The sequence below is a fragment of the Sorghum bicolor genome, chromosome 10 (genome assembly GCF_000003195.3).
Source record: "Sorghum bicolor cultivar BTx623 chromosome 10, Sorghum_bicolor_NCBIv3, whole genome shotgun sequence".
Taxonomy (NCBI): domain Eukaryota; kingdom Viridiplantae; phylum Streptophyta; class Magnoliopsida; order Poales; family Poaceae; genus Sorghum; species Sorghum bicolor.
The window spans coordinates 4,589,418-4,615,459 of record NC_012879.2 but is presented as its reverse complement, the minus strand read 5'-3'; the positions used below and the strand labels follow the sequence as shown (position 1 = coordinate 4,615,459).

The following is a 26,042-nucleotide window of genomic DNA, read 5'->3' as shown; positions in this document are numbered from 1 at the left end:
CAGCCAAATTGCAACGTTCTCTTCGGTAAATAGTGATGGCCACACCACAAACGTGGTTGGTATGATCTCCTAAGAGGCCAAGACTACAAGCCCCACCGATATACAAATTAACATGGTGCACACAAGCACCTAATAGCAAGAGGTATACAAACCTCAGTAACACTAGGACTAAACCTACAACAAGCATATTTACCGGTGGTCTATCTAGCCCAAGCACTTCCCAAGACACCTACACTAATCACTATGTGTATCATTAAACACTATGCAAGTGGAGAGCTCTAGAATGGTGTAGCAACACATTGGTATAGTTTACCAACTCTACACTCTCCACGACCGTTGAGGAAGTTTATATATCCACCCCACCCCAAAACTAAACATTTGGGCAATGTGCAACTCATTCTGCACAAGTTCAGAAATTTTAAGCCCTTCTAAGAAATTCTGAGGACTTCCAGCGAACTAGCCATTTTAAATTTCACCGTTGATTAGCTAACTGTTGGGGATCGGAAATTCGGAGCACCTCTTCGAAAATTCTGGCGTCCTGTTTGCAGCCCACACACTTTCGTATTTTAGGCATTACTTTTAGCTCCAAACTCTAATTGTGATGATCTTGGACTTTTTAGAAAATTAATTAATACCTATTTATCTCTTAACTTAACTGGTATCATATTAATTTGAGCAAATCCGATGTCATATGGTACAACCAATTCATTGATCTCTTTGTCTTGGCTTCAATTTTATGTGTGTCTTGGACTTAAATTTTCATATGTAGGTCTTTAGGAAAGCTCCTAAGGTCTTTTTTGAGGTGATGATCATCCGTTTTATTGCTCTACTTGGGGTCCTGTTCGTATTTGCATCGCGTCCTGAGGCCTTGTTTAGTTCACCTAAAAAATCAAGAACTTTTTAAGATTCTCCGTCACATCGAATCTTATGGCACATGCATGAAGCATTAAATATAAACAAAAATAAAAACTAATTGCACAGTTTATCTGTAAATCGCGAGATGAATTTTTTGAGTCTAGTTAGTTCATTATTGGACAATAATTACCAAATAACAACGAAACTGCTACAGTATCGAAAACCAAAAAATTTTCGGAACTAAACAAGGCCTCCTCGAATGTGCTAGCAAATAATTTAGGGTCCTTTTTCCTTACAGGGATCAATGCTTTGTACAGTGAGAGGTGGAGGAAGGAGGCATGACATGCCAAGGTTCTCTACAACGACGCGACGCGACTACCTATTTTTGTGCAACCCTGTTATTACATTACATCCCCACAATGCAAGGAGGCTTCAAGAGCGTGGGACTATATTGGAGCTAGAGCTACTGTCAGGATCAGGAGTAAAGTCCATCATTAGTTTCTAAATTTATTCGGTCATGTTATTCGGTTATGTAAACTCACAAAACGTCTTTCTAAACTTATTCGGTCATGTTATTCGGGTCTGTAAACTCACAAAACGTCTTTTTAGGTCCTTAAACTTATTGGCTTATGTTCTCTTGGTCTATAAACTTGAAGATCTCTCGTATAGGTCATCAAACTTGTTTAGGTCTTGTTTAGATCCAAATTTTTTTTTGAATTTTTACACTATACTATTTTCGTTTTTATTGACAAACATTATCCAATCATGAAATAACTAGACTTAAAAGATTCATCTCGCGATTTACAGGTAACTGTGCAATTAATTTTTGTTTTTATCTATATTTAATGCTCTATGCATATGCTGTAAAATTCAATGTGATGGGAAATTTTAAAATGTTTTGGGTTTTTGAGATAAACTAAACAGCCATCTACAACTTTGTAGCTAACTTTTTTTAAAATTAAAATTGTTTAGGGTCCTAAACATAGGCCTTGTTTAGTTCACCTCGAAATCCAAAAAAATTTCAAGATTCCCTGTCACATCAAATCTTGCGGCACATGCATAAAGCATTAAATATAGACGAAAATAAAAACTAATCACACAGTTTGACTGTAAATCACGAGATGAATCTTTTGACCATAGTTAGTCTATAATTGGACAATATTTACCACAAACAAACGAAAGTGCTACAGTTCTGAAAACTTTCAGTTTTCGGAACTAAGGCCTTGTTTAGTTCCAAAAAAATTTGCAAAATTTTTCAGATTCCCCGTCACATCGAATCTTTAGACACATGCATAAAGTATTAAATATAGACAAAAATAAAAACTAATTATATAGTTTGATCGAAATTGACGAGACGAATCTTTTGAGCCTAGTTAGTCCATGATTGGACAATATTTATCAAATACAGACGAAAAAGCTACAATGTCAATTTTGTAAAATATTTTGGAACTAAACAAGGCCATAGACGGGGTATTTTAAGGAAGCAGCAGTTGGTGCTCATCGTACTCGTACAGTCGTACAGCACAATTTCAACATCAAAAGGATTCATCAAGACTTCAAGAGCAGCTAGCTACAGAGCCACACCGTTTGGGATTCAACCGACTGAACGGGCATTTGGTCCAAAACAGATCATCACCGTGTCAAGGTGGATCCAAAAGACGATCGAGCTAATCCTGGCAGGGAGCATGCTAGCTACTGCAGAAATTTACAGAAGTTTCACACTGCAAAATAGTTCGTCCAAACGGCTCATCTACTGAAACCCGCCGGGAGGCACGAACAGCTGGGCCGCGTCGACGTCAGGGCGGAGGAGCCGCAGCGCGACGCGCTTCATGTCCGCCATGCCCCGCTCGTACCCCTTGAGCGCCTCCTCCACCAGCCGGCGCTCGTGCTCCTCGGAGCCCAGGAACTCCTGCACCGCCGCCGCCTTGGCGCTCTTCACCTCGGCCTCCGTCGCCTTCTTCGCCTCGGCGAGCTCGGCCTTGGCCTTCTCCAGCTCATCCTGGAGCTTCAGCGCGTGCCCCAACGAGAACGTCGCGTAGTTCGCCGCCTGCATTGCGCGCCGCCGCCGACGACGACGCCACGAGTGACATTACTACGTACGTGCACGCACGCCGCGATGCGCCGCCAAGGATCAGGATCGAACCTGGAGCGTCGCGACGTAGCTCGTCGCGATGACGGCGAAGGGGTCGGCCACCAAGAACGCGCGCTCCCGCGCCGGCGTGATGACGCCCTGCAGAAGCTGCCGCGCCGCCTCCCACTCCACCGTGTCGCCGTCATGTCTGTCCGGTGCGTGCTGCAGCTTCCGTTTCTGGCGCGTGGAGAAGCCGGGCGCGACAGACGCCGGCCCGTGACCAGTGGCCTCCTTCGTGTTGTCCTCCGCCGGCCTCTTCTTCCCGGACAACGGCGCACTCTGCACGGCGACCTTCGCCGCTGCCGCTGCCGCTGCCGCCGCCTCCGCGGCCGCCTTCTCTGCCCGCATGTTCTGCAGCATGGCATACGTTGATGGATCCATCCCTAGCTCACAGTGGCACAGCAGCAGTGAGTCATTTGCTCCAGCGGAAGTCAAGCTCAAAGATGGTGATGGTGTTCGACATTTTACCTTCGGCACCGGCAGTGGTAGTGCGATGGGAAGGCGAAGGCGATGGCGCAGGTGGTTTTGGCGCACGAGCGGCCATAGTTGCCGCGGCCAAATCGCCCTCGCTGAGGTAAGCCAGGAGATGGACATCAACCGGCGCCGCGCCGCGTGCACGCAGCAGCTTCGCCGCCGCGCTCTTCTCCTCTCCGGTGAGCACCGGATCAGTAGTGGATTTCTTGGCCGGCTCGCCCCAGAGGACGGGGCACGGCCACGGCGCCGACGACTTGAGGAAGAAAAAGCCCCCCTTCCATCCCTTGATTTTATCCGGCAGCCCCGTGAAGAGCACGCCGGCGGTGTCCTTCGGCGCGAAGCAGTAGAGGCCCTTGACCTTCAGCGTGCGCAGCGAGAAGAAGTGCAGGAACACGGGCACCGACGGCGGCTGCACGCCGGCGGCGCGGGAGAGCGCGAGGAAGGCCGCCAAGATGCGCCAGCAGTTGGGCGCGAGCTGGCTCGGGGCGACGCCGAAGTGCGAGAGCACCTCGCAGAAGAAGGGGTCGAGCGGGACACGCATCCCGGCCTCCAGCGCGTCCGCGTACACGCAGACGGAGCCCGCGGGTGGAGGCGAGCACGCGCGTCGGTCGCCGGCGAGGATCGGGGTGAACGCCTTGGTGTTGACGCCGAACTTCTTGCAGAGGACGTGGACCGAGTTCTGGTTCCATAGGTACGAGGGGACGCGCTCCGTCGCGGGCCACGAGCGCCCGTTTTCACCACCGCCGCCGTCATCGTCGCGGTCGCTGGAGTCGGCGGTGGTGTCCGGGGCGCTCGCGCTCGCGGGGTTGGGATCAACGATTTGGACGGAGGACGAGGAGTGGGAGGTGGAGAAGGAAGAGGAAGGCATGGCGCAGTTGCAAGGGTGGCGAGGGTTGTTGTTCGACCGTTTGGTGGGGAGCGGCGGTCGCCGGTCGGCGAGGCGCTTCGCGTTGTCGCAAGGAGGTGTAACGGAATGGCGACCAAAGTGCAGGAACCAAACCAAGAGGGACAGAGGTGGCGAGGTTCTCTAGAGTCTAGACCGACGTGACTGCTCGAGCCGTGTCGGGTCCCAACGCAAGGTGCGGAGGGCACCGTTAAATTTTCAAAATTTCCTGTCACATCAAATCTTACAACATATGCATAAAGCATTAAATATGGATAAAAATAAAAACTAATTACATAGTTTATCTGTAAATCGCGAGAAAAATCTTTTGACCCTAGTTAGTCTATGATTGGACAATATTTGCCACAAACAAACGAAAGTGCTACAGTACCCCAAGCCAAAATTTTTTACAAACTGAACAAGGCCTTAGGCTGTCTCCAATAGGAGACCTATTTAGGAACCCAAAATAGGTTTCCAACACAATACCTATAGCCTCCAACAGAGTACCCATACAGAAGACCCATTTTGGGTATCAAGAGAGGCATAACCTAAATTTGGGTATTCTCTCTCCTCGAGACCCATCCGCAGAGAGTGTTGTCTTTTAAGTCTTGTTGTTGGAGAAGACTAAAAATAGGTATGGAACCTTTTACCTGTAGCGCTACCCAAAGGATAAATAGGTCTTGTATTTTGGGTGACGATTGTTGGAGATAGGCCTTGTTTACTTCCCAGAAAATTTTGCAAAATTTTTCACATTCCCCGTCACATCGAATCTTTAAACGCATGCATGGAGTATTAAATATAGACGAAAATAAAAACTAATTGCACAGTTTGGTCGAAATTGACGAGACGAATCTTTTGAGCCTAGTTAGTCTATGATTGGACAATATTTATCAAATACAAACGAAAATGCTACAGTGTCCATTTCCCAAAATTTTTGGGAACTAAACAAGGCCATAGTCTTAGTTCACCTCAAAATCCAAAAAGTTTTCAAGATTCCCTGTCACATCGAATCTTGCGGCACATCCATGAACCATTAAATATAGACGAAAACAAAAACTAATTACACAGTTTGTCTGTAAATCGCGAGACGAATCTTTTGATCCTAGTTAGTTCATGATTGGACAATATTTGTCAAATAAAAACGAAAGGGCTACAGTAGCGAAATCTGAATTTTTTTCGGAACTAAACAAGGCCCTTGTTTAGTTCCGAAAAGTGAAAATTTTTCGGTACTGTAGCACTTTCGTTTGTTTGTGACAAATATTACTCAATTATAGACTAACTAGGATCAAAAGATTCATCTCGTGATTTACAGCTAAACTGTGCAATTAGTTTTTGTTTTCGTCTATATTTGATGTTTCATGCATATGCCACAAAATTCGATGTGACGGAGAATCTTGAAAACTTTTTGGTTTTCAGGGTGAATTAAACAAGGCCTAGAGCGGGTCAATAATAGAGGCAAAGCCTTATTTAGAGGATGTTTAGGGCACTCACAATAGAAGACTCTATCACAGAGTCCAAGACAATTAATTACATAATATTTATGGTATTTTGCTGATGTGGCAGCATATTTATTGAAAAAAGAGGTAGAAAAAATTATTTAGACTCTAAATCCACATTGTTCGAGGTAATAAATAACTTTAGACTCTATGATAGAGCCTGCATTGCGAGTGCCCTTAGGACTGCTCTATAAACTCTGCTACACAAATTCTATGGGGATGTTTGGGACTACTCTATAAACTCTGCTACACAAATTCCATCGTGGAGCAGCTCCACAAAAAACTAGATTAGTGCTTGGTGCTTGCATAAGAGCACTCCCAATGCAGAAATCATTGTGGTTTCTATAGACATTAATTGCAGTGCCACCTAAGTATTTTGCTGATGTGGCAATATAGTTATTGAAGAGAGAGTAAAAATCATAGAAACTGAGTCTAAGTTAGAAACTATGTCTACACAAAATCCAAGACATGAAGTGATATGATTGGCTAAGAATGGAGAGAGAATGAATGTGATTGGATATAAAAATATTCTATAGAAACTATCCATTGTGACCATAGTTTCAATATATAGTGTCTATAAAAATTAATGATATAGAAACTATATGTAGTTTCTAGCATTGGGAGTGCCCTAAAAGTCAAGCTATCATCTCTCTCCTCTCTTCTCTCCTCCACATCAGCATTAGCTTGGCTATAAACCCATTATTGTATTTGCTATTTGAGCAAGTTTAATAATACATCCTACTTAAGGTTTCTTGCAGCCTTCTTGTAGCCCACCCATACAATAGTTAGCTATTCATTAATACATGGCTCACTTATCTTTCTCACAAAGTTTCTTCGTTCCTATGCCTAAGTTGGTTATAAGCTTACAACCTACTTCTCCTCTCTCTCCTCCCTTCTCTCCTTCACCTCAGCATTTAACCAACTTACAGCCCACTATAATACTTACTCTTAAGTGACGTCAAAATCCAAAAACTTTGATCCAAATTTTTGGTTTTTGCTACTGTAGCACTTTCGTTTGTATGTGACAAATATTATTCAATTACAAAGTAACTAGGCTCAAAAGATTTGTTTTGTAAATTACAAACAAACTTTGCAATTAATTTTTATTTTTGTCTTTATTTAATGCTCCATACATGTATAAAAAATTCGATGTGATAGAAAATCTTAAAATTTTTGAAAACTAAACAAGGCCACAATTGGCCTAAGCCATCTCATGGAGGGGTCTATGACTCACAGTTGTGAACACATTTATATTTTGGATACCATCGGGCACCAACGAGCGAGTATGAGTTTGTGTGTTCCTAGTGATATAAGAAGGATATAAGAGATTTATACTAGTTCAGGCCAACGATGTCCAACATCTAGTGTAGATCAGATCTTATATTATCTTACATTTAAAGTGCTCGTAGTAGGAGTTACAAGCAGGCTACGAGAGAGGGGAGGAGTCCCAGATCTCGGCCTTGGAAGTGGATGAGTGCTCAAGTGAGTATTTAGGTGTGTAGTGATCGTGTGTTCGTCGTTGCCCTACCTCCCCTTCTATAGTCTCACAAAGAGGTGGGTTTTTACATATGTTAATATTACTTCTTACTTCTAGTATACAAATGAGGGATGGCGTCACGACTGTAACTGCAGGGCATTTCATTCTCGGAGATATAATTGTGTTGTGGTTGTCTGTGTTGACATCGCAGGGCCATCCTTTGTTTGTCTAGCTCCACCACTGCTCTGTATGAAAAGGCGTTCACGCGAGTGACTTCGGTCGGCGGCTGCAGTGCACACGCTGACGGTAGTGCGAGTGGCCGCGCTGGAGCGCCGCCAAGCGCGGGCGGCGCGCATGGCGTGGGGCGGTGCCGGACGACCGCGCTAGAGGTCCGCGTGTCTCCAAGCTCGGTTCCCTTCCTAGCTCGTCTCAAGCACGCCACGACAGGAGCACTCTGGTGGCAAGTTGGGCGTAGCGTACAGGATCTCGCAGAAGGAGGAAGAAATCAGGCCTTGTTTAGTTCGCAAAAATTTTCAAGATTCCCCGTCACATCGAATCTTTAGTCACATGTATGGAGCATTAAATAAAGATAAAAATAAAAACTAATTACACAGTTTATCTGAAATTTGTGAGATGAATCTTTTGAGCCTAGTTACTTCGTGATTGGACAATGTTTGTCAAATAAAAACGAAAGTGCTACAGTAGCCAAAAAACCAAAATTTTGCCAACTAAACAAGGCCTCAATCCATCTCTCCCAACGCAGTGACGAGCGATTTCTATCTTCTCGATGCATGCGTAGACTCGGTTTCTTGTTTAGACTCGGTTTTTATATTTTTTTCACCTCTCTCCTTATTAAATAGCACGCCACATCAGCAAAATGATGAAGTGACACTTCAATTAATACTAATAGAAACTACAATAGAGTCTCCGTTGGAAGTGCCCTTACTCACTTATGTCAGTCTCAATGTATAGTTTCATGACACAATTACCAATACTATAAATTAGGTAACCGAGCCACATGAGTTGCATGAGAATGAAACTCCTCTCTTATGTGATGAAACTTCTTTATTTAATAACTCTTTCAAGTCAGCAATTTTAATTACGTGGCACCATATTTAATGTGTATGATACTCTCATGAAATATGCATTAAGACTAGCCTTAGTTTTTAAAAATATAACAGAAACTAACATAAGAAGCTACCATATTTGGATCTCACTTAATTTTTAAAGGCACTCACAATGCAAGACTCTATCACAGAGTCGAAGACTATTAATTACATATTATTTATGATATTTTGTCGATGTGGCAGCATATTTATTGAAGAAAAAGGTAGAAAAAATTTAACTTCAAATTTTATTAAAATCTAAATCTATATTATTTAAGATAATAAATAACTTTAGACTATACTATATTGTGTGAGTGGCCTAAAAGTAAGGCCTAAATAAACGAGGGGAGCCAACACGAACCAAGACGATCCGTGCTGCAGCCAATTTTCTGCCGTGTGGCCCGCTCCGCGGAGCCTGCTACTACTGGGAAACAAGGTGCCGGCGTGCCGCTGCCGTTGCTGGGAACGAGCAGCAGCTGCCGGCCCATGCACACCACTGTTGATCTCGCCGCCTTGTATCGTGCTGCCGCCTCCGATTGGACGAGCTGCAGCTGCCGCCCCATGCACAGGTTGATCTCGCCGCCGTATCGGCACTTGTGCTGCTGCTGCCGCCGCGGCGCGCTTGATCTCGGCGCCCCCGTTTCATCAATCAGCAACTTTTGTGGGGAATAGAGCTCGGTTGGGAATAGATCGAGGAGGAGCGGGCATTGCTGGATTGAAGATGGCTGCCGCTCGGAATCAAAGCCAGGTTGACGAGCGATGGATTGGTGGATTGAAGATGGCTGCCGCATTCAGAACCATTTACCTTTTAGATTTAATAAATTTATATTAAAAAGTTTGGTATTGTAAATCTCTAAATATATTTATAATGAAAATATATTAAACTCAGTCTTAATCAAGATGAAAATGATACATGATATTTTTCGGCTGTATTTGAGACCGAATTCGTTTAAAAGAGTTCAGATATGTCCGTATTCGAGTTTGAATATTCAACATCATATATCGTATCCGTATCCAAATACTTAACTCGTATCTTATCCGACATTATCCGTATTAGAATCCGAATCCGACCAGAAATATAAATAAATATGATATCGATGATATCGTCCGTATCCAATCCGTTTTCATCCCTAGTCTTAATAGAGGTTTTATGAGAGTTTCATAGGTATTAAATAAATTAGCATGACATGGTATAAATGAACAAACATGATAAAAGTTGCATACCATGAAATGAGTTTTTCATGAGTTTTATGAACTTTTCTAGTTCCTCTGTTTTTTAATCCATGTTTGGTTATTTTTTTTTTAAAAAAAATTGACTAGATTTGTAGAAAATATTAGCAAGACTGTATATTCAAATAAGTTTTATTATAAAAATATATTTAATGATTTATTTAATTTGATAATACTAATTATATACCATAAATATTAATAATTATGAGTATGTTTGACTTTTTGAGAAGTGAGAACAACAGTTAAAAGGAGCTAGAGGGAGTATACTGTTTGTAACACACGGGAGTATTATAAATTGAGATATGAAATTTCTACCAAGATTAATATTTATTTGGTATCATAAATATTAATATATTTTTCATTACAAATATTAATATATTTTCCATATAAGATTACTCCCGTAGTCCTGTTTTATTAAATTTAAGATTGGTTGAGTCGTGCATAGGGTTTTTATCCTCATCTGCAAGTGAACGTTGGAGTGAGACGTTGTGAGCGTATTAACTTCCAGGGCAGCTGGGCGTTGGCCGGTGAGAAACCAAGCAAGCGTTGCCGCCCGTACCGAGGCCGAACTGCCAAAGGAAACCAGGACACTTTTCCAAGGGAAGCAGACCTGTGGTAGTGGTACTGCATGCCTGTGTTTGATTTCGGCCCACCAGGCACCGCCGCTAGCTCCGGTAAGATTGCCAATAAATAGCACCGGAATCCTCTTCTCTCTTGTGCTTCTGCATGCCTGCTCAGTGCCGCCCTCCTACTGCACCACACCAACCCTGCCATGCGCGATGCCTTCTGCCTCTTCGTCGTCCTCGCCTCTCGGTGACGACCCCATCATCATCGAGGTCAGCGACACGGACGACGATGGCGGCGGCGGCGTCGCGCTCTCGACCAAAGTGGCAGAGCGCATCGCATCATCCTTAACCCAAGAGGAGCTTGACGCCATCTGCAGCAAGTATGGAGTACCCGAGCAGTACTCGGCGGTCCTCCCCGCCGGCCACCAGCGGGCGTGCTCGCCGCTGCCCCCGGGGGCCATCTGCGTGAACGAGCACGCGCTGGAGGCCGGCATGCGCGTCCCGCTGCACGCCTTCTTCTGCGAGGTTCTCGCACACTTTGGCGTCGCGCCGATCCAGATCGCGCCCAACGGGTGGCGCGCCATGGCTGGCTTCATCGTCCTTTCCCACAAAGCCGGCGTCGCCCCGTCTCTCCCCGTGTTCCGGCACTTCTTCTCGCTGTGCGGTTTCAGGTTCAAGGGGTGGTACTACTTCCGTGGCAAGGACGTCGCCGGCGCGCTCTTCAAGGGGATGCCGCCTTCCTTTGCTGGGTGGAAGGAGGCCTTCTTCTTCCTCAAGTCGCCGACTCCGTGGCCATGCCGCGTCAAGTGGGGCCATGAGCTGTCCAAGGGATCCACTGTTGAGCCGGTGCTCACCAAAGGCGAGGAGCGCGTGGCGAAGAAGCTGCTAGATGTTCATGGCGAGGCGGTCGATATCAAGACCTATCTTTCCGAGAGCAATCTTGCCGCAGCAATGATCACCGGTTCATCAGCGAAGCTGCCGCCGCCGCCGCCGACTACGACGATGACGCCGCCGCCAACTACGACAATGACGCCGCCGCCGACTACGATGATGACGCCGCCGCCGACTCGTACTACTAGGAGTGCTAGTGCCAAAGGTATTACTCGAGCACACCCGGACTCCCAATAATCTTCCATTACGTGGTTTGCAACAATGTAAGGTAGTCATTGCTGTGGATGCATGACAGGGATGGACCCTTCGGCCACGCAGGCGCAAGGGCAAGCGTCGGGGGTTACAGTGAAGCCTGAGCCTGGCAGTGATACATCATCGTTGGGGAAGAAGATGAAAGTGACAGACGACGCCGCGAAGCCGGGTCCGTCTCGCCCTCAGCCGAGCACGCCACTCGATCATGACCATGGCTTGTTTCCAGGCGTGCCACCTTCCCCGCCGGGCATGTCCACCCAGAAGGATGCATCTTTCAACCGGTTCAGCAGCAAAGCCGCCGTCGCCGCCACTGCTGTCGATTCGTACTAGTGCCAAAGGTATTACTCGAACACGCTCGGACTCCCAATCTCCCATTACGTGGTCTGGGCTTATAGCTGTGTGGATGCCTGACAGGGATGGACCCACAAGTTTATGACATGATGAAGAACCTGCGGGCGGCAAAGGCCGCGCAGGCAGAGGCGGCGGTTGCTACGGTGAAAAGCAAGCTTGCTAGCGACACACTATCATCTGGGAAGAAGAGAAAAGTAGCAGAGGACTCCACGAAGCAGGGTCCGTCTAACCTTGAGCCGAGCATGCCATTTGATCATGTCCATGCCTCGTTCTCGGATGCATCACCTTCCCTACGAGGCTTCTCCACCCAGTCATCTAAGATTACCCGTGAGCATGACCCTGATCCAATGCCACAAAACATGGCTCACAAACCTGATGGCGGCGGCACCTCCAACTGGGAGAGCGCACGGCAGATGCTGCAGAGCATTGTCACGCCGGAGCTGGAGCAGATGTTCTCGACAGCGAAGCCCTCTGACGTCATTGCCTCGAGCTACATCACGGCGCTACAGGTTCACCCCCCGCTTTGGTCCATTGCTACTCGTTACGTGCATGTCTCATGCTAACCCACCCTCTTGTTGTGGTCGTCGTTGACACTCGCGCAGGCTGCAAACTATGCTTCGTTCTCACTGGACTACGCGTTGGAGCTCGAGGAGAAGCATGTGGCGAGGGAGCGCGAGGTGGACGCGCTGCGGCAGGAGCTGTCGCAGGCCAAGACCGAGCTTGCCGATGCGGAGAAGGCGGCCGCGGAGGAGGTGAGGAGTGCCAAGGAAGTTGCGGTGCGCGAGTTCCAGGGCTCCACAGAGCAGGTGCTCCGGTTCGCCGATCACGCATTTGGCGGGGTACGAGCGGGGTATGGATGATATGAAACGTGTCGTGCTGCGCAAGTACCCGCACCTCGACCCGGAGGAACTCGTCTTGCCAGTAGATGGCGGCGGAGAACAGTAAGTAGCGTTCGGTGGCAAATTGGTACTTGGCGGATATTTTTGGCGTGTGGATTGTTGTCAATGGGAGACCACTGCACTTCTTCAGTATTTGTTCAGAAAAATTTTCCAGATGAGGTAGTGGCCATCTATCATTTGGTCCAAATATTCTTCTCATAAATAAAGTTTTGGCGTCTGCTGCCCCTTGGGACGCCGTCTATCGATCTGCGCGCTTCTCTGATTTCAGTTTGTGCCTTCTTTTTTTCTTTCTTTCATTTGGGTAGTTAGCTAGGTGCCTGTCCATGTGCAGAATGTTGCTTGCCTCCCGCTTGAGCATGTTCAAGATAGGCAGCTGCTACCATTCTTCTCTTCCTTTTCCCTCTGCCTCCTTGGAGGCATGGCTGTTTCAAATGTGTTCATTGAATCAGATCAGGCGCTTGAATTACTGTGTTCTGATCTCCTGGAATGTGCGTGGCCTCGATCGGCTAATCTGAAAAATGTGATGCTGTACGTGACACGCTCACTTCTAACGACCCATGACCACGAATCGAAGCAAGCTGAAATGGACTCTAAGAAGAGCCGGTCGTTCATGCCTTCGAACTTGGCCTCCTCAAGGCGCTGGCGAGAAGGCGGTGGCCGAGAGCTGCGTGGGGGTGGCCTGCGCTAGGTGGATGGGAGATGACGCGTCGAGGAGGAAGGTCTGACCGCTGTCCATCCGGAGGCGCCATTTGGCGGCGGAGGAGTCATTCACGAGACGTACGTGGTGGCTGGAGGTTGAGCCGACCTCGACGAATGCGTGGACGGACGCGACGGAGATGTCGATTGGGCCGGCGGCCGTGATGGTGACGCAGGGGCAGCCACGGCGGTGGTGCCCGCGCGGAGGGACGGGGGCACGTTGAGCGTGATGGAGAGGTCGTCGAAGACTCGAAGGCCGACACGACATGGCCGCACTGCGCGCTCCCGGCTCCCTGCTGTGCCTGCGACGGCGTCGCGGAGACGGTGAGGTCGGCGACGAACGTCTAGGTGACGGACGACGGACGGTGAGTGGATCCGCAACGGGCAGCATACGTTGAGCGCGCCCGAGCGGTGATTGCCGTGGTGCGGCATGGTGGGAAGGTCCGGCGGGATCGAGTCGGGCGGAGCGGGAGCGGGAGCCGGGAAGGAAGGCCTGGGCCGGGACCGGGGAGACAGCGCGTGAACGGGTGTCTGGGCGTCTGGCCCAGCTTCTTCGAAACTTCGGCCACTAACCTCAGGATCATGCGCGCTTGGTTAGATGGACTTTGTATCTAGTCACTAGTCAGACACTCCCCTTGAAAAAAAAAAGAGATCTAGACAGGATCTTACATGTTTGTGATAGGAAAACACTGTATTTTTTTTTTGACAACATAGGAAAACACTGTTTGTTCGGTGAAAAATCATTGACTGAAGGTGCTATATATCTCTCTCACGCGTGACTGATTTTGGTTTTTAATCACATTTTGCGACCTTTGGAATATTGGATCTTACATGTGTTGTAAAGCGTGCTCTGCCGTGGATACTTGGTTTCTAGTTCATCGAGATGTTCAGCCCCGAAGGACGAATCATGACTGTTCATCGATGATTCCAAGTTAACTGAGATCCTCTATATATGTGGAATGTCGAGAGCTGCAGAGCACGCTTTACCGGCCCATAGTATATACTAGTCGTATGGTGGGACGGGTGAGTTCCTAGCTGAGCAAACTCGCTCACCCAAATTCAATTTTGGGAATCGCTCGGATGTCTCACCGAGGTTTGTTCCTAATTCAAATCACCTCATGACTTTGCTATACGATCTTTAGAGCATCTCCAAGATCCTCACCAAATCAGTTTTGCATTTGAGATTATTTGCAAAGTCTCAAAACAAAATGCAAAGCCTAAAAAGATGCCTATTTCAAGAGCCTTTGCAAAACTGACTTGGCATACTCAGTGGCGGACCCAGGATTTAGCCAAGACTAGGGCCAAAATCCTGGTAGCCAAATTCTAGTGACCAAAATCCAAAAGCTACAGTCTATAGTATATTTTATAGGACCATATATATACACATATATGTATATCACAGAAAATAAAATTTCTCAAACAAAGTTTGTAAATCCAGAGAAATTCTTGAACTATATAATTAATAGTACGATAAAATAGCTATGAAATAAATATTGAAAAAAAATAAATACCTATCGAGAGAAATACGATGCAATAGTCCTCGTCCTCTTTATCTAATTGGAATCGAAATTTCACAATTAGTAATTGAAATAAAAAAAAACTAAAATACAATTGAAAAGATACGTACCTTCACTCAGTGGGCACCTAGACCGCCGAACAGGCTTCGGCAGGGGCGGGCGCGGGCGCGGGCGCTTCTGAGTTCTGAGCCTCTGGGCTTTGGCCGTAGGCCACCCCTGGTTTGGACTCCACGGCTCCGATAAGTTCGAGGCTACTCGGAGGTCTGAGCGCGAGGGCCCCTGGCCACCGTGAGGGACGAGCAGCCGAGCTGCGAGCGCTGAGCGCGTCTGGCCGCCCGTCTGGATGTGGTCGAGGCCGAGGCAACGAGCAGATCAAGATCGAAGCAGCGAGCAGAGGAGGGAGGCCGGAGCTGAGCCAGGCGAGGGCGCGCGAGCCACCAGGCCGGAGCGGCGGCGTGTAGGGGGGCGGCGCCGCGGCGGGGCGTGTGCGAGATGGGGTGCACGCGAGCGCGAGCGACGACGCGCGGTGCTCCTGGCTGAGTGAGGCCTGAGTTTCTTTGGTTTGTCCTATTTTTTTTTAATAGGCTTCTTTCTTGAGCCAAAATTGAAGAATTGCTTCTAAAAATTTTGGGCCACGACTAGGGCCATGGCCCTATTGGCCCTAGTCCTAGGCCCGCCCCTGAGCATACTCAATGTGGACCCGGCAACGGTTTTTTTTCTTTCGCGCGCTGCGTTGCGTTTCGCGCGTAATCTTTTTCACACGTAACCTCCGTCGCCGCCGTCGAGTTTGGCGTGGGAAAAAACGCGGCGCCAGTGTCGTTGCCCCGCCGTCTCCCGTTGTCACCGCCGAGCAATTCTTCAGGTCGTCCCAGGTCGATCCCCGTCTCCCGTGCTCGGCGCCGCGAAGTTCATCAAGACGTCGAGTTCGCCGCTGGTCGTCGCCGCCCCGTCTCCCGTGGTCGCTGTCGAGAAGTTCATCAGTTCGTCCTAGGTCGCTACTGCCTTGGACGGCTTCCAGATCGAAGTTGCTGCCGGTCACGATGCCGCCGCCAACTCCATCAAACAGGCTTTGCAGTGTGGCTCGCCAATGTTTGTTCTGCGTGAATTCTTGTGTCCGTCCATTAATTTTTTTTATTTTGTTCAATGTTGTGAGGCGCGTAATTGTACCACTTTCATTTGTAAAATAGGGATAGTACCACTTTCGTTTGTATTTGACAAATATTATTCAAACATGTACTAACTAGACTCAAAAGATTTGTCTCGTCAATTCCGACCAAACTGTGCAATTAGTTTTTATTCGTCTATACTTAATACTTTATGCATACGTTTAAAGATTTGATGTGACGGTGAATCTGAAAAAATTTGTAAAATTTTCTGGGAACTAAACAAGGCCTTACAGTTTTAGAAAAAAAAAACGGCCGTTCCAAAGGACCAAAAGGTTCACGAAACAAAACTGGGAGGCGGAAGCCCGGTCCCGTGGCGGCCGAGCCGAGCCGAGCACCGACTCCGTTCTGGAAGCAACGGCCGCTCGCGTCACCACCACAGAGCTAGCCCAACCGGCTAGCCAACCAAAAACCAACCAACCTGCTCACCTGTACACACGCACGCGCCGGCCAGGCCCCACCGCCAATTTAACAAGCCTCCCGTCCCGTCCCCCACTCCGCACCCAAGTCTGCCAGCTCGGCGTGTCCTCCTCCGTCTCCATCTCGGCCCAGCTGAGCCCAACCTGTCCGCCCCCTCTCTCGCCCCTTTTCCTGAAGTTTTCTCCCTCCTCCGTCCTCCCCCCCGAGTCCACACGGCAGAGGACGCCGCCGGGGGGAGGAGAGGAAGGGAGCAGGTGGGGGGTGGGGGAGATGGCGATCCTGTACGCGCTGGTGGCGCGCGGCACGGTGGTGCTGGCGGAGCACAGCGCGGCGGCCACCAACGCGGGCGCCATCGCGCGCCAGGTCCTCGAGCGCCTCCCCGACGGCGGCGCCGACAGCCACGTCTCCTACACGCAGGACCGCTACGTCTTCCACGCCAAGCGCACCGACGGCATCACCGCGCTCTGCATGGCCGACGACTCCGCCGGAAGTAAGCGCTCGCTGCTCTCACTTCCTTCCCGGTACGATCGCACTCGCACGGGGGGGTTCCGAGCTCGATTGGGATGCCTCCGGAGCTCGTGCTGCTATGAGATTACGTGGTCCGGCGCCATAGGCCGGCGGAGTAGCGGAGATCCGGGCCTAATTCTGGGTTTTGTCGTCACGCGTCCATCTGGTCTGTTACTAGCAGCAGGCTGCCCCCCGCTGACGGCTGACCGTAGGGGATTGGTAGATCAGGACAAACTGACGAGTTCGCGATTGGATTTCAGTGTAGCCTGCCAAATGGCGTCTATGGGCTGATGGGCTGGGAGCATAAAGTTGAGCTCGTTTTGGAGTTATGGGTTGGCAGCTCCGGTTTTTTTGTAGCTGTTGACTTCGGCTCATTACTTCATAAATAACAATCTGTCTACTAATTCTCAACCTATAACACTGTCTGCTGGTTCTTAGTAGGTCTAAGCTAAACTCTACTTTTTGTTGATAGAATCAAGAGCAAAATTGGTCTAATCGTTGTGCCCCAGTATCATCTTATCCTGCTGACTTTAAGCTTTTCAGTACGATGCATACGGTGACTGTTTTGACTACTAGCCACATCTTTCACATTATCAACTAGAGTCTTATATGCCAGGAGTTCTGTATTGTCATTGCCCGCAAATGTCTCTGTTGCGAAATGCTTAACCATGAGCTCATCAGTGTTTTATTTTTTCTTGTGCCACAGGACGGATTCCCTTCGCATTTTTGGAAGATATTCACGGAAGGTTTGTCAAGACATATGGCCGGGCTGCGCTGACGGCTCTTGCATATGCAATGAATGATGAATTCTCAAGGGTCTTGAGCCAACAAATGGACTACTATTCAAATGACCCTAATGCAGATAGAATAAACCGCATGAGAGGTGAAATCAATCAGGTAATGCATCCATTTTTTCAGCTGTTTCATATATGAAGATGAAGACTATAATATATTGAAGAACATATATATTCTGAAAACTAATTTTGAATGTATGATGTGATCTCTGATCTTATAAACTAGAAGTGGAAATGCTCTTGAATGAAGTGCTTGAAACCTTTGTGGAACTGCTTGTTTCCATATACTTGTTTAAACCAAACCAAAAAAAAAAAATTATCATTGGTCTTGCACATTGCCATGAAAGAGTCTCACAATACAATAAGATTTACCTATTCATTATTTTTCTTGCAGGTCCGTAGTGTTATGATTGATAACATTGATAAGGTCCTTGAAAGAGGTGATCGTTTGGAACTGCTGGTTGACAAGACTGCGAATATGCAAGGAAATACAGTTCGATTCAAAAGACAAGCTCGGCGGTTCAGAAACACTACTTGGTGGAGAAATGTCAAACTCACGTATGGGATTTTCTGATTTCTTGACTTAATTTAAAACGCGTCGCTATCATATTTTGTCTTGCATATTGATCTCTCCTTCCTTTTTCCTCACGAACTCTTAATTTTGCTTCTGGTTCATGAACTTCGTACTGACATTTTGCACTTTCTATGCATTATTAATTGTGCTTTTTAATACCCAACTCAATATGCAATTTGATTGAACAATAATCTACTAAGCAATGCCCAGCATGATTTAATGCAGTAATTTTGAATGCAACTTTATCGATATGGTATTATATTGTTTTCTTTGCAAGTGACGTTATATTCTTGGTAGAAACTTTTGAATATATTTGGTTCTGACATAGCAGTATGAGTAACAAATACGGGAACATAAATTTTTCTTCTGGGCAAGCAGAAGAAATTCAATGATGTTTATAAAATGTAGAATGGTAGAAACTTATTATTGACATAAGATGTCAGATGATAAAAAAGAGTGGATACACTGGTTGCACGAGAATTTGATTTGCACTTTGGAGCCTTTTGTTTGTTGTAGTGTGGGATGCATGTAGCCATGTACTCCATGACATTCAAGCATGGGAACTATTTCTCCTTTTTTGTCGTGCCAAGCAGCAACCTTTACACTTTTGAATAATTATTATATGTAAAAGCTGGATGCCATAATCATTGGTGTGCAAGTCTTATGCTATGATGTTCCACTGTTGTTTGAGTTTTTTGCCCGCAATAATCTTATTCTGTCTCTGTTTGTGCAGGGCCGCATTGATACTTCTCCTCCTGGTAATAATATATGTCGTTCTTGTGTTCATGTGCCATGGTTTCACCCTACCAACTTGCATAAGGTAAGGTATGATCTGCGCACTGTGGTTTTTAGTGTGCATGTTTGTGTATGTCCCTGTCCCCGGGAGCAGCAGCTATCGCAATACCATTGCAATTGTTTTTTGTGTAGAGGAAAGCTACAGATTATGGTGTGATTGTGAAAACTCAATTAAAGATGTAAACTTCACACAAAACTGCTTCTTGTGGGTTTGGCTATTGCCTTGTAGCTCTACGAGAATTCGGTGCTTGGATTTGTGTTTATCTATGGCTATTCTTGTGTCTGTACATGAATGAATTCAGTTACGACTACATTTATGGTTATGCTAATGTAATATTCTTGAATTTGACAAGATGACATACACATGGAGTTGCCATGAAAATTTCTTCCCAGCACTCCAGCAGCATGTCAGTATCTATATCTATCAGTGTGTCCATCTCCTTTCTTTAGAAAATCACTAAGAAATGTTGCAGAATTTATTTTTCTCAGTCACGTTTACACTCGAGCATGATCAGAGGTTGGACTTGGACGGAAAGAATTCTGCTCCGTCTTTGGATAATCGATTATGGCATAATGTTAAGGCTTTCGCTTCACATTGACAACTTGTTATATGATCCTGTTCGTTTGACTGATAAGTCATGACTTAAAATACTGTTTGTTGATTTATTATGAAAAAAACACTACTAAATGACTAGCAGATGCTGTAGATAAGAGCTCAAGCGAACAGTATCTTGCAGGGGTCAACAGACATACTGCGAAGCCCATGCAAAGAAAGCTGACTCGTGCCGGCCGCGTTGAGAAGGCGTGTTTGAATTTGTGCCGACGCGAGCCCTGCCAAACCTGAGCAGCCTGGCCAAAATTCGGCGGTTGCTCCTTTGCCTCTTTATAGCGGTTGAGGGTATTATATATATATATATTTTTAAGGGTTGGTTTGGAATTAGGGATATGAAAGACAGTCGATGAACGGTTTGTTTCGGATATGAAGACTGTGGGTTATGATTTGTTGGGTCTAGAAGATTTGCGTGTTCCAGGAATCTCGTTGCTTCAAAGCGCACGACAAACATCTGAACTGAGGAATGGTCAAAGTCAAACACAGCTAATAAGAATCCGTTCTGTTTTTCTTTTATTATAAATTAATGAATAATACTTTTAGTCATGATTTTTGAGACAAGCCATTAGGCTGTCAAACTGACGAGCCGTGGCAGCAGCTTGCTACGCAAGGCCGATAGCACGAAATGCGGAGCAAAACATCTAATTGGAGGACTTTGGATAAGACCATAAACATAAAAATCATAGAAACATAGGCTCTACTAACTGAGATTGTAAAGGAGTAAAATCGTATGGTAAGATAGCAGATTTCTACCACTATGATGATCTACAACAATCTATGGTCAGCGGCTCAGCGCATTGAAGCACACTGTAAATTATTATTATACTCCTTGACCATACCACTCCATCGTTTTAGCGTAGCTGAATATTGTTACACACACACACATGATTATTGTAATTTGTATATTTTCCTTTGTTTCCTACCCTAGTTCTCCTCATTTCCTCTTCATCAAAGAACTTCATTTAGCAAGGGCATTGTCATCATCAATCGAGTCGATGAAATCCTGCAGCACATTGTTCCTCTTCTTCCCAGTCTCAGCCGCCTGGCACTCCGCCGTCGCCTCCATCTCGAGGCCACGGTCACCGGCCTATCCACAGCACGCGGCTTTTGCTGTTGCCAGTTAGAATCCGCCATGATGCATCAGTTCCCACGATCCAACCCACGTTGCCGTGGCGCACATGGCCTGCCAATCGACAGCAGAGCATATACAAGGCATAAGATCACGGATAGCACACCATTATCTATCCTTCTCATCTGAGACCGGGATTATCTTATTTTCTTATTATACTACATGTAATATATTCCAAGCAGAACAACAATCACGCAGAAGCAAGAGTCCTTTCTCTCCCTATCTGACACACGTAGCAGTTACGAGATAACTCGTCTGTACTGCAAACATAGGTCCCAAATAGTATACTAGATACAACTACAACAAATCCAGGTTCATGACCACTCCGTTCTTACAACTTGCCGTAGAAATTTTACCCTAACAACAAAAGGAAGGCAGGGCAGCTCCACGCTGGTGGATAGTGTCCTTCCAGGTTGTGCATCCACAGTGATGGCCACAGCGTCACAGCTGTTCCATTGCTTCCCCAGGATCATGCTGAAGTATGGGTGGCTCTGCGTAGGGTTCCGACCTGTTGACGTTGCGGTCTGCTTCTTCACCACCCAAAGCAGAAGCGCCGAAAGTCTCGGTAGATTCACTTGAAAAGTCATTGACGAAACTTGTCCTGGACTCTGCGTTTGTTCCGACAAGATCAGCGACCTGATGAACAGATATCCCACTCTTGCTTCCACAGCCTTCAGATGAGACTGCAAAGGAGTCCACAGAGTTGGAGTTGCTTTGGAGATTTTGGTATTGCCCCTCGTCTTTAAGCAGCATGACTTCACTGCATACCTGATCATTTGTAGGTGCACAACTGCGACTTCCATCACATGAGAAAGTGTCTTTACAAACAGTCACCAAATACAGAGTTCCACCATCTTTCTCATCACAGGAGTTCTTGTGTTCACTTCCTCCATCCCCACTACCTGTGTCCACAATGGTACATTCCAGAACAGCCGAAGTATCACCGCAACAGCTGTGGTTATGTTCGTCATGGGGGAGCATAACAGTATCTTGATGACCTGTAGACACATGTTCTGAAGTTTTATCAAATAAGAAATTCTTTTTTGCACTGTCTCCATGCAGTGGTGGTCCACAGTCTTCACGAACTGGTGCAGGATCACTAGGGACTACTTCACGATAGTTTTTAGCATGGCATACCTCTTCCCTATAACCAGAACAGAAACTCATAACCTGATTTCCACAGTCTGCATCAAACTTAGGAGACATAACTTCAGGGATTTCTGGAATCAGCACTTCATCATCATGAACTACTTCAGAACAGCTCAGAACATTTGGTGTTTGTTTCTGCAGCAAGGGCATTTCAGTTTCCAGATAACAGGAGGTACCAAGCCTATCACTCTCATCAGAAGGTAAAATCTTCTTGTTTTCACAATCTTCATCATGGCCTGGCAAGAAATCCACGGTTTCAGATTTTCCAACGAGCAATATTTTATCACCATTAACCACTCTATGGCAGCTCCTAATGCTTTGTGTTTCTTTCTGTTGGAGGGATGTTCCAGTGCCCAAATAATCAGCAGCCACATGACTCTGAGTTTCATCACTCAATAAACTCTTCCTAACTCCAAAACTCTGCTCATCCAACGTCTCCATAGTTTTAGAACCTTCAAGAATCAGTGATGAATCACATATGGCATCTTCACCGTACTCAAAGCTTTGCTGCTGTTCATCTTGCAGGCGCACCTTGTCATCAAGATAAGGTATAGCTAACTGAGTACGTATGTCCTTAGACGACAAAGTGATGCTCTTCTCTTTAAAGTTTTCATCAGGTACTGCAAGCATATCCATGGTTTTGGTGCCTTTAGGAATCAATGCAGTGTCACTCGGATACTCTTGATAGAAGGATGCTGTTGCTTGCCTCTTCTTCTTCCTTCCTTCTCCCTCAACATCCTTACTGCAAACCACCTTACCAGGCCATTTACAGTTCAAGAACGGGGTTCTCATTTCTTTAACATTGTCCTCATTGCAGTCATGTACTCCAGCAAATACTGTGGGCATATTGAATCCTTTGTCACAGGAGACTATCAATTTTGGACAACCTTGAGGAACAAATGACTTTTTACAAGTGTTGTATCTGGCAGGTTGTTTGCTAGATACATCCTGTTTATTTCCATCCTCACATAGAAATGGACCCAGGCCCGTCTGAATTCCGCTCTGCTTTCCCCCAGAAGACTTGGTCCAGACAAATGAACGATTAGATGCTGGAGCTTTGTTCAGTCTATCAGCTGAAGGCATATCCAGCATTCCATCATTATGACATGGAAATGGCCTGTTATGCTGTGCCTTCCGCTGTTTTTTCCTCTGGGAAAGGGCATTGCTAAACTCAGCACTCCTTGGTGGAAATGCTTCAGTCTTGAACCTTTTTCTATGGTTGTGGATTTCATTCTTTCTCACTAACCGAGAAAACACACTTGTTCGCCCTTCACTGTCAGCACGGAGTTTGGAATCTAAGATGGGTGGATAGCATTCATCTTCCTTCCTAATATAAACATGGTGGAAAGTAGTATGGTTTTCAGAGTCACTGGTACCCTTAGATTCAGAAGAGTGGCTCTCATCTTTTAGCAACCCAAATAGATCATCAACAACTTCAAAAGTATCTTCCTCCTGGGGAAGAGGTATATAGTCATCAGTAGATTGGTCATGCATTGCTTCTTGGTTGCCAGGTACGGTGACAGTGGCCATATCTGCTCCAGATTGCAGTGGAGATTTTGATCTCTCGGACTTAGCCACATCAGAGATGTCTGATTGTAGACCTCTGTGCACTAATGCCTCAGGATCAATTAATTTTTCACCCAGTGATGCTGTATGCTCCCCAAGAGTGGTGGAGGAACATGTTTGACAAGTGCTTCTGAATGAACCACATGAACTGCTGTTTGGGCTGGACTGCACATCAGTTACTTTAGCCAGAGAAGAAGTCTCAAGGTCCCCTGAGAGATCATCTTGTAATCTTGGATTCTGAGGAAGCTGCAACCTGTTCTGTGAAGAAAACAAATGGAGAAGCTTTGCAACCTGTATAACAGAAGCACCCTGAGGTCAGTAGCTAAGCATATTGCTTTCTTTAAAGCAGGGTTTTTCCTCCATTAAAAAAAAAGTAGCTAAGCATATTGACAGAACACCAGAAAATTGTGGAGCAGACCTGTTGATGTGACAAACCATAACTAAACTTGTTTTTAACAGAATAGTTCTGAACAGCATCTTGAAATTCACTAAACATCAAAGGCTTGCAAAACCAAATCCTCTTGAAACGTATCTGGATTCAGTGAAACAGAGCAGGAATAAAATTACTATGTCACAATATCTCAGGAAGAGCAGTATGAGAATTATCGCGAATATTGTATCATGGGAAAACTACAAAATTAGTTGGGAAACGTAAAATATAGGGAAGGAGGTGTTTCAAGTGGGTTATCATAATTCACGACTCCAGTAAATTTACATGGTAGCACTGGAATAGATGACCTATAAGACAGTACTTAGTATTTAGTAAATCTCAAAAGTATTCATGCCTGAGAAGGATACCCCTTTCCTGATGTGACATATGCATCAGGAATAATGTCCACAGCCCCATCTGAAGTTGCTTCAAAAACACCATGAAGCTTACACTGATCAACATCATATAAGAATAAAGTTGTGCCAGCTTTAACTTTCTCTACAAAATCAGCACAGAAACGAGGGAGGCCAAAAATTTTCTTGTCAAAGCACTCCTTCCTGGTCAGATGGTTGCACAGAAAAACTGCACCACCAAAGGTTGCACACTCTTTACTCTGTGCCTTCACCATTCCAAAATCAACTGAATTCCTTGATAACATGAAGATTGACAATGAAAACAATAAGAAAATCAATAATTATACTAAAAACAAGAAGAATAGCACATGATTCTTTGGCTGCTGCAGATATTACAAGAAAGAATTGCGAGCAATATAATCAATATATAAAACAATAAGGTGTGATACAAAGCCTATCATGTCCAGAGTTCTTTTTTTTCTTCCTCTTAGCAAGTGCCACAGGGAGGCACAACCTTATATTTCATTGATGAAACAGTTTACAGTTTCTGACAAGGTTTTTCAACAAGGGGTGATACGACCGTGCCATAGAACGTTTTTCAATAAGAGGAGAAAGCAAGGAACAAGTTACACACTACCAACGGGTAAGGCTAGGCTAACCATGGAGCACCAACCACACATAACAAAGGTTTATATTTGACACAAATAATTAGGAACCACATGAAGCTAAACCACCCAACAAGAACTAAGAGATCCATAGAAGATGAGGGAGTGACTGCAATTGCTGTGTGCTGTTGTGAAATTCTCCAGGTCGAGAGCAGCTGTGAGCTGTTGCACGAAGATCAGTATCTCAAGAACTACCAAGTTCAAACAAGATAAAGGATCAAAGCCAATAAGCCGATCAATGACTGGGTAGATTTGGTTTCCAATTTTACTTGCAATTTAGAACAGAAAAACTGCAAGGAAAACCTTTTAAAGTTAAAAACCCCACAGTGCACGTGCACACACTTGCCCTTGCCTTTGCTGTTCCCTTCCATAATTTCCCACACAAAGAGGAACAAACAATTCAACTACATTCCAAGGAACCGCAATTCTTAGAAAACATGTACAGCTCGAAACGAACTGTAATTAATAGGGGGCGGGTTTTTGCCGTGCTGCATGGGGGTTTGGTGGAATCACAAACATTTTCGCGAAATAAACTTTAGCCGCACCAAGAGTTCTCAGACCTATGGCACAAATCTAGACCGATCGATCCTGCGCGCGCTGGTGAGGGAGAGAAGCGCCAATCGAACAGGACCAGAACCACGGATAGATGATCAGACCAGCACTCTACTACGCGGCAAACAAATCCACTACTAACTGATGGATTAAAGAAAGCTTCGGGTTTGGTTTCTCGGAGAAGCTAAAACAAAACCGCAGAAAACGAGGAACTTCCCGCAAAATTCATCCGGAAGCACGGAGGCAAGGTAGGGTTCCTTACCACCTAGTACCAACGGGAGGAATCGATCAATGCTGCTTGCCGCGTTCGGGTGGGCTCGCCGTCCCCGCGCCAACCCAGTATCAGTAGAGGGCGTGAGGGGAGGAGGACGTCGACAACTACTCCGAGCGCAAGGTGGCCCGAGGTTGCCGGCGTGGGGGGCGGTTTCGTGCTTTCGGCGCGGCGGCGTAGTGGGTGCTGGGGCTGCCGACGCGGAGAGGGCGGTGGTGTGGCCGTTGGGCGTGAGCGAGT

At 46.1% G+C, this 26,042-nt stretch overlaps 3 protein-coding genes, 1 long non-coding RNA gene and 1 pseudogene across 5 annotated transcripts; 2 read left to right on the top strand and 3 right to left on the bottom strand.

Moving 5' to 3' along the window:
* Positions 2,346-4,468, bottom strand: LOC8064047. Its single transcript, XM_002436536.2, has 3 exons — positions 3,455-4,468; positions 2,999-3,369; positions 2,346-2,902 (listed from the first exon to the last, which is right to left on the bottom strand). The coding sequence occupies exons 1-3, from the start codon at positions 4,326-4,328 to the stop codon at positions 2,606-2,608; spliced, it is 1,542 nt and encodes a 513-aa protein (XP_002436581.1). The 5' UTR covers positions 4,329-4,468; the 3' UTR covers positions 2,346-2,605.
* On the top strand, positions 10,363-13,463 carry LOC8076177 (annotated as a pseudogene).
* On the bottom strand, positions 14,653-15,632 carry LOC110430944. The gene is made up of 2 exons (XR_002448373.1): positions 14,935-15,632; positions 14,653-14,860 (listed from the first exon to the last, which is right to left on the bottom strand). It is a non-coding gene; the product is annotated as an uncharacterized LOC110430944 (long non-coding RNA).
* Positions 16,533-19,438, top strand: LOC8076176 (vesicle-associated membrane protein 711). The gene is made up of 4 exons (XM_002437888.2): positions 16,533-16,897; positions 17,621-17,811; positions 18,103-18,266; positions 19,016-19,438. Exons 1-4 carry the CDS (start codon positions 16,678-16,680, stop codon positions 19,104-19,106), a joined length of 666 nt encoding a protein of 221 aa, XP_002437933.1. The 5' UTR covers positions 16,533-16,677; the 3' UTR covers positions 19,107-19,438.
* On the bottom strand, positions 20,915-26,027 carry LOC110431052. 2 transcript variants are annotated; one of them, XM_021449632.1, is made up of 4 exons: positions 25,794-26,027; positions 24,317-24,608; positions 23,950-24,063; positions 20,915-23,822 (listed from the first exon to the last, which is right to left on the bottom strand). In XM_021449632.1, exons 2-4 carry the CDS (start codon positions 24,587-24,589, stop codon positions 21,258-21,260), a joined length of 2,952 nt encoding a protein of 983 aa, XP_021305307.1. In that variant the 5' UTR covers positions 24,590-24,608; positions 25,794-26,027; the 3' UTR covers positions 20,915-21,257. The 2 variants fall into 2 exon arrangements, with proteins under 2 accessions (XP_021305307.1, XP_021305306.1); XM_021449631.1 differs by having other exon boundaries at positions 24,317-26,027.